Genomic DNA, 17,573 nt, shown 5'->3' with positions numbered 1-17,573 from the left:
GGAGACATAGATACATACATGATTTCCCCTTCTACCAATACCCCCTTCTCAAGTTGAACGAACTGTTGACACTCTTGTTCAATTTAAGTCACCAAGGAATCTGTGAATTATTCGAGTCAACTGCTCTTTTCAACTTAAATTGATATTAACCAAACTTGAGCAGCTTGATTAAAGATTATTGAGTCGGTCTCAGATGCAAAGCCACCCGACTTGAGGGAGCTAAATGTAATTGCCAAAAACCTCATGAGAGGTTTTTGAAATTATCCCAAAAACTTTTGAACCAAGACACTAGGACAAACACATATTTTCTCCGAAGTTCTTGGATACAAATAATCAGTTGGGATCCTCTATGCCACTATTCGATGCCAAATCCAGTGCCAATTTCACTTATCACGTGATAGTAGAAGAAATTTAAATAAATAATGCATGCCAAAATAAATAAATAGGATACTTGACATAAATATAGAAGTGACACTGAATTGCCACTGGAAAAGTGGCACTGTCGATCCCGTGTGATCAAATAATATTTCACTAAACCCAGTGAACATAGATACATACTTGATTTCCCCTTCTACCAATAACCCCTTCTCAAGTTGAACGAACTGTTGCTCAATTTAAGTCACCAAGGAATCTGTGAATTATTCGAGTCAACTGCTCTTTTCAACTTAAATTGATATTAACCAAGCTTGAGCAGCTTGATTAAAGATTATTGAGTCGGACTCAGATGCAAAGCCACCCGACTTGATAGCATATAAATATACTAAGAATTGCTGGGAATTTCAGATGCAGCTAGCTAGAAGCAAAAACCAGTTCAGCTTTAACAATAACCAAGGCAAATTCAGATGCAGGCCGTAAGTTCTATATGTCAACCATGGCAGAGCACAGAAATTAGACATGAAATAGATTAAGGCTAAAATCAAACTATTCCCCATTTCCCCCTCGATAAAAGACCAAGAGAACTGTTTTCTACAACAAAATGAAACTGAAAAGCAAACTTTGAAGTACCAAGTACTACTGGATTAATGCAAAGTACTTCTTTTCAATTTGAATCTAAGTAAAAATGTTATTGATAACAATAGAAACGTCAATGGAAAGTAAAAGATGGAATGTGTTATACCATCGAATAAACAAATAAAGAATCAGAAAGAAAAGGAACCCCTGCGGGCCGAATTGAAACGACAACTAGCTAGCAGAAACTATAACATGATCTCCAACTCAAAGATGAAACATCCTCATTTGAGGCAAGATGGAGCGCAACAAATATCCTGTAATGTACTTATATGATCGTTGTGTTGAATGAATTCCATCCCAGCTTATGTATTTATCAGGGTTAGGACATGCAGAAACTCCTTCCGCCCCACACATCTTTCGAGGATCAAAATTGTATGGCCCTGATCCACTTCCACAACAAGCCTTTTGTAAAGAATTTCTATCAAATCCTGCAAGAATTTTCAACCAAAAATTTTAAGTTGTGGGATTAAGCTAGATAATTAATTTAGTACGTATATATACTTAAAAAAAATTTCGGCAAAATGATGGTATGGTAACAAATTAACTTACGTAGACGCTTGGCATGAGACAGGAGCCACAAGTAGGCGTTGTAGTAGTCACCATAGACAATGTCGACATAGGGATATTCTTTCTTCAACACGTTGATTGATGCTTTTAGAACTTCATTGTGAATTTCAGCGAAGTTGTTTAAGTCCTTGAGACAGTGTTTTTCATCATATGCTGCTGAGTTATTGGTGTGGAAGCTACTGAGATAAATTGGTAGACAACCAATTGGGAAGTTACCAGGGATAATAACTCGTCTTGCCCCAAAACCAATGACTCTCTGAAAATAGCAAAAATTAGCAAGATGAAAATAAGATTGTTAAATTTTTGTTTGTACATATAAACAAACCCCTAATGAAAAATGCCATTTTTGAACAGTTGCAAAAAAAAAAGGAATTTGAGAAATTTTTGTTTTTTTAAAAAAGCAGTTTTGAGAAATTAAACATACTTGAAATTAAATTAACAAGGAAATTAAATCAAAAACAGAGAGAGCACTCACCCGAACAGCATCTGTAATACTTTGGACAACATCTGGCACTAAACCAGTTAACTCGTCCAAGGTTTTTCTTTGAACGAAGCCATAGTTATAGTCATTGCCTCCAATCTCACCAACAAAGAAAAGGGCATTTCTGAGCATTTTCCAACATCCTAGGGTTTAGATTAACAAAAAAAGAAATAGGATAATCAATAATTGTTACCTTAATATATTCTTGATCTGTGCTAAAAAGTTAAATTAATTTGCTAACCTTCTTTGGTGTGACAAGTGGAGTTGAAGTGGGAAGCCATCCATTCCAATTGCACGCTAAGGGAACTATTGGTTGCTGGATTTGTAATGTTTTTAGCTTTCAATGCCTCTTCTGATAGAGCAGTAGCTCCAGCAACAGCAAAGTTTACCCCATGTTTGAAGTTTGCATGAGCTTTCTTGTAAGGTTCGAGGTATGGAAGACCAAATGCTGTTGCTGTTAAACAAAGTTCAACAATCTTAGTTGCTAATACGATTAGGAGTATTAAAAAAAAAAGAACCAAAATACGGACGTTCTACAAGAAAAATTAGGCCTAGTTTTTCCTCAAAAGAATTAATTGGAATTCTGCCTTGTTTGAAAAACTTTTTTGCAAATTGCGAGAAAATTCTCAACTACAAAAAAAAAAAAAGTAATAATAAAAAGTAGTTTGGGATTAATTTTGGTGCATACCGAAATAGTCAACCATGAGGAGCCCATTAGAACATCGACCAGTAGGTTTTCCAAACGTTGTCTCGCCATAAGGGGGTCTAGTGAACAAGAAACCACTGCCATGGGGACTCTCTAAAACAAGGTTTCCAGTATCAGAAATTGAGTCACCGAGCTGATATATCTTGTCAAGGTGATACAGCCTTCCCAGTTCACCTGCTTTTTCAACATTCATAAAACCGGCCATGGTACCTCTGAATTTTCTTGCAGTGCAAGCATGAGGATGTAAAAGAAGAAGAATTAAGAAGAAATTTAGACAAATAATGGAGCTATGTTGACCCCTCGTAGCCATTGTTTATTGGAAGATAACAAGGAAAAAATACGATTGGAATTGTTGATGTATAAAGTTCCCATGATTGATAGTGCTGAATATATAGGCACCAATAGGATTCCATTCACTTTAGGATTAGAGTACCAATCTCCTAGTATGTTTGACAAGGGAAAAATACTAGGATTAGAATTGTTATACTAGTATGTATTACAATTTCCTTGTTATACTAGTATGTTTGACAAGGAAACATACTAGGATTAGAATTGTTATACTAGTATGTATACCAATTTCCTTGTTATACTAGTATGTATAACAACTTAACAAGGAAAAAATACGATTTGAATTGCTGATGTATAAAGTTCCCATGATTGATAGTGCTGAATAGGCACCAATAGGATTCTATTCACTTTAGAATTAGAGTACCAATCTCCTAGTATGTTTGCTGAGCGACAAAATCCAATTTCTTTCAGGATGAGATCATAAATCTCTCCTAGTATTGTTGGGATCGGGTGTATATGACAAATAAAACTAATTTCTGTGGAACTAGAAATCCAAATGTTTTTTGGATTCAAACTATTGTAAATATATATATTGTTAATCACGTAGAACCATTCTAAATTGTCGGGTAAAAAATTCGTGGATCCTCTAAATTATTGCCATTGTTTACTTTTAACCCCTCATTTAAATTTTATTTTCGATTGACCCTTGACTAATTAAAACTGTATACTTTAAGAACTCCCGGTGACTTTAGAATTAAATCCAGTTAGATTTAAATGGCATTTTTGTCCATTCATAACTGAAGCATTAAGACCAACACAAAAAATCTGAAAAAGAGCTAACCCTTTAATTTCTTAAGCACACCATTGAAACTGGAGGAGTTTTACTTCATTATTCTTCTGTTGCTTTAATTTATTGGGATCATGGTTTTGAAGCTGTTACTTATGCCATAAATAGACTTCCTATTTCTGGTCTCAATGATAAATCCTAAACTTATGAGACTTTATTTGGCACACAGCCCAATTATCATGAATTGCGAGTATTTGGTTCACTCCGTTATCTACGGTCAAAGGTTTATTTTTCAAATAAGTTGGAATCTCATTCCAGAACATGTGTCTTTCTTGGGTTTTTGCTAGATCCATGTAGACTGTAATAGAATCATTGCCTCTGTTAAGTTTATGCAATTTTCCGTTCAGATGCGTAAATATTGCCAAGCTTTTGCTGTACCGTATGTGTTGTATCAGCACCGACAATTTGTACTGAAAGTAGTCCTTAAGAGATGGAAGAGACTAACCAACTGAGAACAATCTGATATTCCAGCAACTAAGGCTCCGTTTGATAACACTGAATCTGAATTCTAAATTCTGAATTCTGAATTCTGAAATAATTAATTTGCTGAATTTTAAGCACTGAAAAGAGATATATGAATGTCTGAATCTTAATGCTGAATCTATTTATACTGTTTGATAAATATTCATAACTTAATGCTTAATAAGCTAAATTGTACAATTTTGCCCTTCTATCTTTTAATCCAAAAAGGAAATAGAACCTATGATTTAATTAACTTAAAATTGTTAGGTATAAAAATGACAATGATTGTGAAGAGCAATGCATACAGTGACAATGTTTCTTTGTGTGGGAAAAGGGTATGGTTTCATTGTTTTGAGAATGGGAAAACGAGCTTTTAATACTCCAAAAGCACGTTCAATTACATTTCTCAATCTTGCATGTGCTTGGTTAAAGCGTTCTTCTTTTGATCTTGGACGAGAAGCATTTCGAAAATCAGACAATCAATATCTAATATTTCGATATGGTGTCATAAAGCCACGTGTGTGTGGATAAGCTGCATCACATAAATAATATTTATCTGCACAAAAAAAATATATATCAAAATATAAATGTTTGTGGATGAAAATTACTGCAAAAAAAAATACTATTGTTAAAAAAAAATTTTGAATAGAGAATATTAGGTTGTTTTGTTTAATTAGATAAGGATTTTGAATAGGAAATATTAGGTTGTTAATTAGATAAGGATTTTGAATGTAATTAACAAACAGGGTTATATTTGGTAGATAAGATAAAGTAGTTGAAGTAAATCTCTTGATTCTTATCAAATTAAGCATTCAGCTACGATTCTTGTGCTGAAAAAAATACATACAAATTCAGTACCACTTAATAAGTTCAGCAGGTGAATTTTTATTTATCAAACACCCACAACATCTGAATGTCTGAATGAATTCAGTTTCAGCACTTTTTTATGTTATCAAACAGGCACTAAGTCAGATATGCTGGATTGGGTTCACCACTGGCAAGAATTTTAGACAGAGACTCTTCGGAGACAAATCACGTTATATCCACGTAGCAACAGGAGTACTGTTTTGCAAAGCAAGTGACGGGTATTTTACATACGTACAAGCTAAAAAATACCGAATTACACCCGTTCACTGCAAGTATACAGATCAACTAGTAGTTTAGGGTATATATCGGGTCGATCCCACAGGGAAGAGTGAACAATTATCGGTATTACTAAAGCTTCTCTATTATTTAGACTATCAATGAATTATAACAAATTTAACCTACTGAAATTATGCAAGAAAATAGCAAATGAAAGCTCCTTAGGTTGTGGTATCCCTAACTACTCATGCAAGTGCTATATTTGGATCATTAAGTACTACATCTAGGCTAGTTATGGTGTAATTTCCTTATGCATTTGAATCCTACTTTCGTAGTGAATCAATTATACTCATAACTAATCCATACCTATTTTCATGGTTATGAAATTAGCTACAAGTTCATTTCTTCAATGAAATTACATGAAATGAATCACTAAAAACCACATAAGTGCACCTCTACTTTCGTGAGTGTACTCCCTATGTTTAGCACTTCTTGAACTAGTGTTAAATCTCAATTTTCATTGCAGAAACAACACCTTAGATAATCACAATTAATGGTACCAGATTAATCATGATTTCAAGAGCTAAAGTGCTAAATAACTTGCTCAAATCATAGCAGTCAAATAACCAAATAATAAACACTAACAATTATAGAAAGTTCAACCAAACCCAAGGCATAAACTTTAGAGACACATATTGAACACAAAATCCAAAACTTGTATATTAACCAAACTTGGAATCAAGTACAAAAGATAAAGAGTTTGGAAGGAATGTAACCCTTGTCACATGAGTTCATCTCCTTGCCTTCTTCATCCTCCATCTTCTTCTTCATCTAGCTAATAAACAACAATGGATAACACTCTACTCTATACTAACCTACTGCTACTACTCAGAAAATGCAAGAGCTACATCTCTGCACTCCAAGCTTCTCCCGTATGTCTCTCCCTCTCTCTTACAATGAATTTGGCTATTTTATGATGAAAGATGGTCAAGAAATGAAGCTTTACACTTTCTCCTTACAGCTGGTAATGTCTCTCACATGTCTAGCATCCAATGTGAGTTGGTGGGGGTGAAATTGAGTTTTACGCGTACAGAGCAGCCTTTTCTGACCACAATCCGGCCAGGAATCCGGCCACAAATCCGGCCAAATTCCGGCCGGATTGCTACAGTGACCATTTGGTCACTTCTGGTTCAATTTCCAGCTCTGCTCCGATTTTGCATCAACTTCCACTGAACTTTTCTTGATGATAAAAGCTGATTTAGCTCTTGACCAAAACATGAAACTTGTAGCCCTTTTAGTTAGCTTTCCAATGCATCAAGAATCACCTCATTTGGATCTGTGTAGGCTGAGAAATGACCAAAATACCCTTACCTGCTCATTGCCCTGTTCCAGTTTCGACCAGTAGAAATTTGCTATTGTAATTCGGCATTTTGACCTGGAAAACCTTCAAACTGGATTTAGATGTCTTCACCAAAGTTGTAGATATATCTCTTATCTTCAAATTGGTTCAAGAATCATCTTAATCCGATCATTGTAGCTCAAGTTATAGCCGAAATACGAAAATGTGTCAAAACTGTCAAAATACACAAAATCCAAGTAAAAAATGATAAAAACCTCATTTAATCACTTAAAAGCATTTTTCACCAATTATAGCCAAAATGATTCATATTCTACCGATAATATAACTAAAGTGACTAAAAATAATATAAAATATCATACAATTATTACGTAAATTAGTCACTTATCAAACTCCCCCACACTTAAACCATTGCTTGTCCTCAAGCAATAAAAATACAAACCAACAATGATCCAAAATTTGAAAATAAACATATGTAGCATTTCAACTTCATTTCCTCAAAACAAAGTAAATAACCATTATGCAATTATTCAATTAAGTTCAAGTACTCATAATATCGAGTAAAGGAGAGCCAATTATACCACCATTATAACAAATTCAAGTCAATTTCTCATCCTTAACCAATTTCATACGCAAGTAACTCATATGGCCAATAATATGCTTTCTAAACCCATGATCATCTTCTTATTTAACTTTAAAGAGGGATTTATTTATGTAATATCGCTAAATATTACTTAAGTTGTGAAGGTATCTTTTTACGCGAGGATCGACATTTTTAGATGAAGATCACCGGTTACTCAACACTTCACATACTCAAGTTGCTTTGCATACTCTTAATTCAAGTACCGTTTTACGCGAAAGTCGACATTTTTAGATGAAGACACCCGGTTACTAAGTACAAGAATCATTGGAGTAGAACAAATCTTATTCTATTTTTGTCTTTTTCTTTTGTTTCTTCATTTTTTTTTCATTTTTTTTTTAAGTAAAGATAATAACATTCCCTCGAAAGCATAATCATGAGAAGAGTATTGCAATTATTGACCATATTTATCACTTAACTTATAAAATCCAATAAAGAGAAGAAATTTCATCAAATATGCAAAAAAAATATATAGGCATAATTTTCTCCACTTTAAAAGATATACTTTCCTACAAATGCAAAAATTATAATCACATAATAGTCATTTCCAAGTTAAATGAGAAAAGAAGTGCTTAAACCACATATATATATCTCAAATGTAGAAGGACTTTGAACTACTAATGGTATGGAACTTGTTACCCCTTGGATAAAATCGAAAAAATTTAAAAATTGTTGAGGCAAGTTTGCAATTTTGGACAAGATTTTGGAAAAATTTTGAATTTTAACACAAGTCCAATATTTGCAACTAATACGTCAATCACATACAATATATATAATCTCAATTCTCCCCCCACACTTAACATACACATTGTCCTCAATGTGTAAAAAGGAAAATCAAGATAAAGAAAGTAATACTCCCCTATGATGTGATTGAATATGAAGCTTCAAGGTACGTTGTTCACTTGTCTTCATTGCTTCATGAGTTCCATTTGGTAACCATTAGTGATATAAACCTAAAAATGGAAAATGAGAAACAAAAGTGATAACAAAGGCTTAATAAACATATAACGGCGATCCGTAATTCCTAAGCCTTTGTGGTGGTGATGTACCTATAGAAAATACACAATAAGCAACTGAAGGTACAAGAAAATATATGAGGAAAAGAAGAAAAAGAGAATCAAGGAAGCTGCATATCTTGCACAAAAAGTGCTCAGAAAACGTGACTCATCAAAACGCGCCACCAAGCCGCGTTTTGTGAAGTCGCGTTTCTTCACATATCTTGCAGGATCGAAAACGCGGCTATGCTTAAAAACGCGACTTCATGTCGCGTTTCTGAAGGCGCGTTTTCAATTTTTGATCAGGCTGGAAAACGCGACTTTGTAGAAAACGCGACTTCCTGTCGCGTTTTGAAGGCGCGTTTTCTTCAGTATAGGCGCAGAATTGAAAACGCGATTATGGAAAACGCGATTCTAAGGCGCGTTTTCAGCCCAAATGCGTTTTCTTCTGCGAAATTTTTGCAGAAAGCCAACTTTGAAAAATTACCATTGATACCCCAATTTTCCAAAATGCATCATAGATCATTTGTTTGCTAATATACTCAATGCATGCACATGTAAAATGATCAAAACATGCATTTTAACCCCTTGTAACGAATCAAAAACAACAATTACTCAAATCGAGGGGTTGAGTTCCTTGATCAAATTTCGCCTTTTTCACCTCATTTGGTCACTTTTGCTTTCATTTCCAATACCTATAAATGAAAAATCACAAAATAAATCAAACACATACTTTAAACATAAAATCACCCCAAAATAACATAAATAGCCAAAACATTGGGTTGCCTCCCAATAAGCGCTTTTGTTTATAGTCGTTGGCTCGACTATTGAACCTCATTTTTCAAGGAGGCTTTGTTAGCGAATAATCCACCATTTTTGGTCGTGGTGGATCATTAAATGGTGACTTTATAGCCAAAGCCACGTGATCTAATGATGTGAGAAATGAAAGTGACTTACCTATCCCAAGTGTTTCATAGATATTACCTTGAATATACACCACTTGAGAACTTACCAAAGGAAATGTCATAAGAGTATCTTGGGCAGGAATACCTTTAGAACCTATACTTTCACTGCACTCCTCAAGAGGGGTGAAAAATGAGTCATTAAAACTCACCTCTTTAGGCTCAAAGTTAGTTCCAAAGATATTATCATGTGAAATGGACATTTGCTCATTGAAACACAATTGAGATTCATCATTTTCATCAAAATGCAACCCATTTTCACATACAACATTCCCATCATTCATGCTAGGATCATTTTGCACATTATTAGAGGAAATAACTTCACACAATGCATTCAATTGCTCATGTATTCGACCAAAGTGAGAAGCTAATTCATCTATTCTTTCCTCAATCCTATCAAAACGATCGGAAGTTGCATTTGCTAGCTTTTCTATTGCTAAATCAAATTGATTAGAAAAATTTTCTACAGCTAGCTCCCAAAATGCATTAGAATCATTAGCTAATGGTTCACTTTCTAACTCCCAAGGTAGAGGTGTATTAGCTAACTTCTCTATTGCCAACTCCCAAGATGGTTTTGATTCATATTGGACACTTTCAAGTTGGTAATCATAAAAATTTTCAAAATCACTATATGCACATTGATTATTCCAACCATAAGCAGGAGAATTGCTCCAATTAGCACTATATTGATCAAAACAAGGATTGTAATGCTCTAATTCATCATAATAATCCACATTTTGTGCTTGCATACATGTATTAGTAGCATGATAACCTCCACACAAGTCACAAATCACATGATAAGAATTAAAAGCATTAGCATTCCTCCCTTGCTCAATTTCATGCATCATGGTGTCCATTTGAACTTGTAACTTAATTACATCAAATTTTGCCTTTAAGCACCTTAAACCATCTTCAAAAGACATACATTCAGTAAATTCTTGGTTACCTCTGTTGAAGGAGCTTTGCACTTGGTAACCATCCATTGCCAAACCTCCATTTCTCAAGCATTGTCCTCCCCTGTTTTCTACTCTCCTTGATCCCCTAAACATGCTCTCAAAGTAGCTCAAAAACAAGTTTAGTCAAGAAGAATAGATGACTTTAAACATACAAAAACAAGACATTAAACATAAAAGACTCAACAAGACTCAAAACAAACAAGACACTTAACCAACAAAAATAAGTGAAATTGTCTAAATTAATAAAGTTGCTTTTCACACCGATATTGCCAAATCTTCCCCGGCAACGGCGCCAAAAACTTGACGGGTATTTTACATACGTACAAGCTAAAAAATACCGAATTACACCCGTTCACTGCAAGTATACAGATCAACTAGTAGTTTAGGGTATATATCGGGTCGATCCCACAGGGAAGAGTGAACAATTATCGGTATTACTAAAGCTTCTCTATTATTTAGACTATCAATGAATTATAACAAATTTAACCTACTGAAATTATGCAAGAAAATAGCAAATGAAAGCTCCTTAGGTTGTGGTATCCCTAACTACTCATGCAAGTGCTATATTTGGATCATTAAGTACTACATCTAGGCTAGTTATGGTGTAATTTCCTTAAACATATGAAACCTACTTTCGTAGTGAATCAACTATACTCATAACTAATCCATACCTATTTTCATGGTTATGAAATTAGCTACAAGTTCATTTCTTCAATGAAATTACATGAAATGAATCACTAAAAACCACATAAGTGCACCTCTACTTTCGTGAGTGTACTCCCTATGTTTAGCACTTCTTGAACTAGTGTTAAATCTCAATTTTCATTGCAGAAACAACACCTTAGATAATCACAATTAATGGTACCAGATTAATCATGATTTCAAGAGCTAAAGTGCTAAATAACTTGCTCAAATCATAGCAGTCAAATAACCAAATAATAAACACTAACAATTATAGAAAGTTCAACCAAACCCAAGGCATAAACTTTAGAGACACATATTGAACACAAAATCCAAAACTTGTATATTAACAAAACTTGGAATCAAGTACAAAAGATAAAGAGTTTGGAAGGAATGTAACCCTTGTCACATGAGTTCATCTCCTTGCCTTCTTCATCCTCCATCTTCTTCTTCATCTAGCTAATAAACAACAATGGATAACACTCTACTCTATACTAACCTACTGCTACTACTCAGAAAATGCAAGAGCTACATCTCTGCACTCCAAGCTTCTCCCGTATGTCTCTCCCTCTCTCTTACAATGAATTTGGCTATTTTATGATGAAAGATGGTCAAGAAATGAAGCTTTACACTTTCTCCTTACAGCTGGTAATGTCTCTCACATGTCTAGCATCCAATGTGAGTTGGTGGGGGTGAAATTGAGTTTTACGCGTACAGAGCAGCCTTTTCTGACCACAATCCGGCCAGGAATCCGGCCACAAATCCGGCCAAATTCCGGCCGGATTGCTACAGTGACCATTTGGTCACTTCTGGTTCAATTTCCAGCTCTGCTCCGATTTTGCATCAACTTCCACTGAACTTTTCTTGATGATAAAAGCTGATTTAGCTCTTGACCAAAACATGAAACTTGTAGCCCTTTTAGTTAGCTTTCCAATGCATCAAGAATCACCTCATTTGGATCTGTGTAGGCTGAGAAATGACCAAAATACCCTTACCTGCTCATTGCCCTGTTCCAGTTTCGACCAGTAGAAATTTGCTATTGTAATTCGGCATTTTGACCTGGAAAACCTTCAAACTGGATTTAGATGTCTTCACCAAAGTTGTAGATATATCTCTTATCTTCAAATTGGTTCAAGAATCATCTTAATCCGATCATTGTAGCTCAAGTTATAGCCGAAATACGAAAATGTGTCAAAACTGTCAAAATACACAAAATCCAAGTAAAAAATGATAAAAACCTCATTTAATCACTTAAAAGCATTTTTCACCAATTATAGCCAAAATGATTCATATTCTACCAATAATATAACTAAAGTGACTAAAAATAATATAAAATATCATACAATTATTACGTAAATTAGTCACTTATCAGCAAGTCGTCGGAGGAATTCAATTTTATGTAGATTTGATGAACAATGTTTGGAGAAGGAATCCAAAAAGTGAGAGAACCACAGGATTAGAAACCAAGACTTTGGTTGGTGGACATACTGATTGGAAAAAAAAAAAGCCACACTATTTTTAATTGCTCTGATACCACGAAGAAACAAAATAAAAAGGAAGAAAAATTCTCATGGATACGACATGCCGTCCAGTTGCAAACAACTTGAAATATGCGGAAGTTGTTAAAACCAAAGTAACTCAATTTTAACCTAATTCATAAAATCTGATCTACTATCTACTAGTTTAAATGAATTTCCAAATAACCAATCAAACCTTATCAAATTTCTTATCACCAAATTCACAACGAATGCTGTAGTAGCTATTTTGATTTTAGAGGTTTATGCCTAAAACGGTGCTTTGGACCCCTAATATACGGTTTGGAGAACCCGAAAAATTCATCAAAAATATATAGGAGATATATTTCATAAAATTAATATATATATATATATATATATATAGAGAGAGAGAGAGAGAGAGAGAGAGAGAGAGAGAGAGAAACAATTTACACACATAAAAGATATGTGTGGGAGAAGAGAAATAAGACCAACAATAATCTATTAATCACATCATAAGTACATGGCTCTCTATCCTTCACTCTTCTCAATTATCATTACACAATAATATGATTCCCTATTTACAGACTAGATGACTTGATAAACAAGTCTTACACCACAAGAAATTTTCTAATAAAACACTAATTCCTAAACAATAAAACTATCATAACTTGACTCCAATAAAATTACTAAAACCCTAAATTAACTAAAACACTACTATATAATAATATGGAAATTTCTAATTTTGAACCTTGATTTAATATGTCAATATTATCTCCCTTAAATCAAGCTCTCCCTAGGATCAAGTTCAATTACAATCAATAATCTCCCTTGATTTTTGCTGCTGCAATATTCCATGCACTTGGACAAATTTATCTTGTTGCTCAACTTATTTTTCACTGATAAAAATAATCCATGCTTCTGAATAAACTTTTTTCACTGATAAAAATAATCCATGCTTCTTTTGTCGTCCAATTTGATGTCAACATATTGACAATTCGCTTTGTGATTTTCATAATCACAATTCAAGACAGGATTCTTCCACGATCTCTGTTGTAACATCCGCAATTAATCTGACAATTTTCGAACCAATTTTATGGTCCAATCCTCACAATCTAGACACTACATGACCAATCTTGTGGTCTAATTCAATCAACTAATTTCTTCACAACAACTTTTATGCTTAAACTCTGACGACGAAAAACACCCACAATTAACCCTTGTAATCTGGTTGTCAATTCTTCAATGCTATACAGTGGCGGAGCTAGGAATTAACTTTGGGGGGGGGGGGCGAGTCTATAACAATGAAAGTAAAATATATTTAAAAAAAAAAAAATGTGAACATATATACCACAAGATTAGAAACAACCTTATATAGAATGAAAATTACTTATACGCTTCACATATACAAAAATATCATCATATTTACAAATCTATTTGACTGTGTGAGACATATGAAATTGTGCACGACGACTTTTAATTTTATCAAAGTCATCAATGATTGAATTTACATCAAAAGTTCTAGCAATTTCTTTCTCAATATACATTATCATAGAGTTGGCAAGAAAGTCTTCCTCCATCCTAGAACGCAAACAAGTCTTGATGATTTTCATAGCAGAAAATGCACGCTCTGTTGTAGCTGTTGAAACAGGAAGAGTCAAAATAAGACGAATCAATCTATCAATAAGAGTATAGCACATTGACTTTCTTGTCTTCGCTAACACTTGGCACAACTCCTGAAGTGATGACAAATTTTGAAGCTGAGAATTACAGGAAAACTCAATCTGGAAAAGCTCTAATTGAGTTCTGAAGTGTAACTTCTCTTGATCTGTGAAGTCAGCTGAATAAAACTTGTTTGCAAGTTGACAAATTTGTTCAATATTGAAAGCCTGAAAATTATCTTTGGGGTGCAATGCTGAACTAAGAATAAGCAACTCTATTACATCTTCCTTAAACCTATTCTTCATTTCAAGTATTTGAGAATCAACCGTTGCCAAAAACACATCAATCCTGTAGTGATGCTCCATGGTAATTGGATCATTTTGTTTTCGAATTCTTCCTCGACCTGCTTTATAAATGACATTCATATCAGGCATCTCTATATTTCGTGCATCACAAAATGTCTTTACATTGGTGAACAATTCATTCCATCCATTATCTCTGTAACTTTGAAGTCGATCCTTTGTTACTGAAACCAATTTAAGGGCATTCAAAATATCTTGAGATTTGCATTGTAAAGCTTGAGAAAGTACTTGTGCAAATCCTAAAATGTCCCTCATCATATGCATAACAAGAACAAAATCAAAGGATGTCATGAAATCATAAACTCTGTTAGCTTCACTTCTTTGAGTTGATGTATTTCCATAATTGATAACATCAATTAGGACAGAGCAAATGTCTTCATATTCTGTGAATAAGCTACAGATAGAACTAAAATGAGACCCCCATCTTGTAGTCCCTGGCCGTTTTAAGGTACCCATCTGATTCTGACCCCTACCAGTCTCAAGTTCATCAATAGCAATCAATTCAGCAATTCTAGCAGCTCTAGCAACTCTAAGTTGGTCCACCCGTTTGCAAGAAGATGAAACTAAATTTATAAGAAGAGATAAGTTTGTAAAGAATTGTTCCACAGGAATTACCTCTTGAGATGTTGCTACCAATGTTAATTGCAGTCGATGAGCAAAACAGTGAATATAATATGCATAGGGGCACTCCTGAATAAATAATGCTTGCAGTCCATTCCATTCTCCACGCATGTTACTAGCTCCATCATATCCTTGGCCACGAATGTTTTGCACACTAAGATTATGGCGAGAAAGGACATCACATATCTCCTTCTTCAAAGTCAAGGAATTGGTTTCGTGCACATGAACAATGTCAAAAAATCTCTCTCGAATATAGCCTTGCTTGTCCACAAATCTAAGAACAATAGCCATTTGCTCTCTTTTTGATCTATCTTGAGCCTCATCAACAAGTATAGAAAATTTTGAATCACTAATCTCCTCTCGAATATGCTTTTGTATCTTGATCGACCAAATGGACAATATCTCCTTTTGGATCGTAGGAGAAGTATAAGATGCATTTTGAGGAGCATTATCAAGAACCACAGCAGCCACTTTTTCATTATAAGAAGACACATGCTTGATCAACTCAATAAAATTTCCTCGATTGTTAGAATCTAAACTTTCATCATGACCCCTAAAAGCCACCGCTTGAAATGCACACCATTTTGCAGCATCTATGGAAACTTGAAGTTGCAACCTGCTCAGAATTTTGCTTCTCAATAATTTTGTCAAGATGTTGCAATGAGTTTCCCAAATCATGATAGCATTGCATTGCCACTTTGTGTGATGACTTAGGATCTTTTCCAATGTGATTTAAAAAAGCACAATTTTTTCCATCATTTACCTTCTTCCATGATCTAAATCCACTAGTTGTGAAGGCCATTGATCCAAAACGGTCCGTTGGCTTGGAAAAAAGTGAGCAAGGAAGACAAAAGGCAGCATTCTTTGTTGGAGAAAATTCCAACCAATCTGGAAACAATTTATACCAAGAGAAAAGGAAATGTCGGCCCTTCTTGTCAACAACCATTGATTCAATCGGAAGCTCAGGTTGGTATGGCCCAAACTTAATATATGCTCTCCGTACCTCATCCCTTTGATGCTCTAGATATTCCCAAATGGATTTTCTCTTTCCAAGATCACGTTCTATGGATGAAATATCAAACTCTAATGATTCAGCTCTACAAAATTTCTTTGTTTGATGCTTAGGAGAAGAATCACGAAGAGGACAAGGAATTTCACCACTTCCACTTGGTTCTAGACGTCTTTTCTTGAAAAAAGAATCAATTGTCCTGTTGGCCATTACCACTACATTTGCAACAAACAACAACCTGTAATCGAAATAAAATTGATTGAGAAATGCTGATTATGGCCTATAGAGATGGAATAAAAGCAGCAAGAACATTTGCAACCTAAGTAGACATAAGTGACATGCACAAAGTATTATTCAATAATAAAATGCAAACAAATGATAAAAGATCTCCATTAGAGCAGAACAAGTTCTCATTTCAAACATATCTCAAGGAAGTTTTCATAACTTGTTATTAAATCGGCTGAACTTGAACAACTAACACCTACTTGAACTCATCAACTACTGTAATCCGAAAAATAATCAATAACTATCCATGCCAGTAAAAGTTTCTATAGTCTAAACAAGCATTACTATAAAGTATAAACGGAAACCGACCATAATAAATATGTACAATTTAAACTCCTTAAATTGCATAGCAAATTCTCAGCACAATGTCGAGAAACAAAGATAGACAATTCTAGAGGAACAAATATTCAGGAGGTCTTACTGCCTGCTGTCTAGAAAACCATGATAAATAAAGCAATGATAAAATAAAATCAGTAAAATGACAAGCAGGAAACTAAAACTCAATGCGACAAGTTATTTGCCCAATAAAACTCAATGCTACAAGTACAAAAAATAATACAAGTCCCTCTCGATCAATTCATCAAACAATTAACGGGCGAACTTTTTTACACCCACATTTCACTAAATAAATTTCTAAGTAAAAAAAAAATTTTACCCCCCTCCAATTGTTAAAAAAAAATTACCTAGACGGCTAGACCATGCAAAATGCAATGGTACAAATGTACAATCCTTAGCCAGCGGGGAAGGTCTTCACAGGAGAAAGTTTCTTCAAGCCTTCACAGGAAAAAGTTCTTCGGGGCCCAAGCCTTTGACGTTTCTATTTTCTACTTTGACGTTTCTACATAGGAAGAAGAATTGTGGCAGTCAATTGCCAAGTTAACTAACTGGCTATCTTTTTTTTGCACTTCATACGTTAAGAAAATAATTCTCTGTTATTTGGACTTTCAAATATTATTATTTGGGCCCTTGGGGGGGCAAAGTGAATTTTTTGATTAATTTTTGGGGGGGCAAAACATAATAATAAAATTTTTTTTACTTAGAATTTTTTTTTAACAATTGGAGGGGGGGCGGTTGCCCCCCTGGCCCCCCCTTCCCTCCGCCCCTG

The 17,573-nt window shown here is 34.4% G+C and overlaps 2 protein-coding genes across 2 annotated transcripts; both read right to left on the bottom strand.

The window, feature by feature from the left end:
• Positions 1 to 1,215: 1,215 nt before the first annotated feature.
• On the bottom strand, positions 1,216 to 2,970 carry LOC113755689 (acetylajmalan esterase-like). The gene is made up of 5 exons (XM_027299623.1): positions 2,748 to 2,970; positions 2,301 to 2,513; positions 2,054 to 2,202; positions 1,561 to 1,834; positions 1,216 to 1,439 (listed from the first exon to the last, which is right to left on the bottom strand). The coding sequence occupies exons 1-5, from the start codon at positions 2,968 to 2,970 to the stop codon at positions 1,216 to 1,218; spliced, it is 1,083 nt and encodes a 360-aa protein (XP_027155424.1).
• A 10,992-nt stretch (positions 2,971 to 13,962) lies between these two features.
• Positions 13,963 to 16,393, bottom strand: LOC113755687 (zinc finger MYM-type protein 1-like). Its single transcript, XM_027299622.1, has 2 exons — positions 16,080 to 16,393; positions 13,963 to 15,790 (listed from the first exon to the last, which is right to left on the bottom strand). Exons 1-2 carry the CDS (start codon positions 16,391 to 16,393, stop codon positions 13,963 to 13,965), a joined length of 2,142 nt encoding a protein of 713 aa, XP_027155423.1.
• Positions 16,394 to 17,573: the final 1,180 nt, after the last annotated feature.

The sequence above is a fragment of the Coffea eugenioides genome, unplaced genomic scaffold, assembly GCF_003713205.1.
Source record: "Coffea eugenioides isolate CCC68of unplaced genomic scaffold, Ceug_1.0 ScVebR1_164;HRSCAF=670, whole genome shotgun sequence".
NCBI lineage: Eukaryota > Viridiplantae > Streptophyta > Magnoliopsida > Gentianales > Rubiaceae > Coffea > Coffea eugenioides.
The sequence above is the reverse complement of the archived record's forward strand: the minus strand, read 5'-3'. Positions and strand labels throughout refer to the sequence as shown.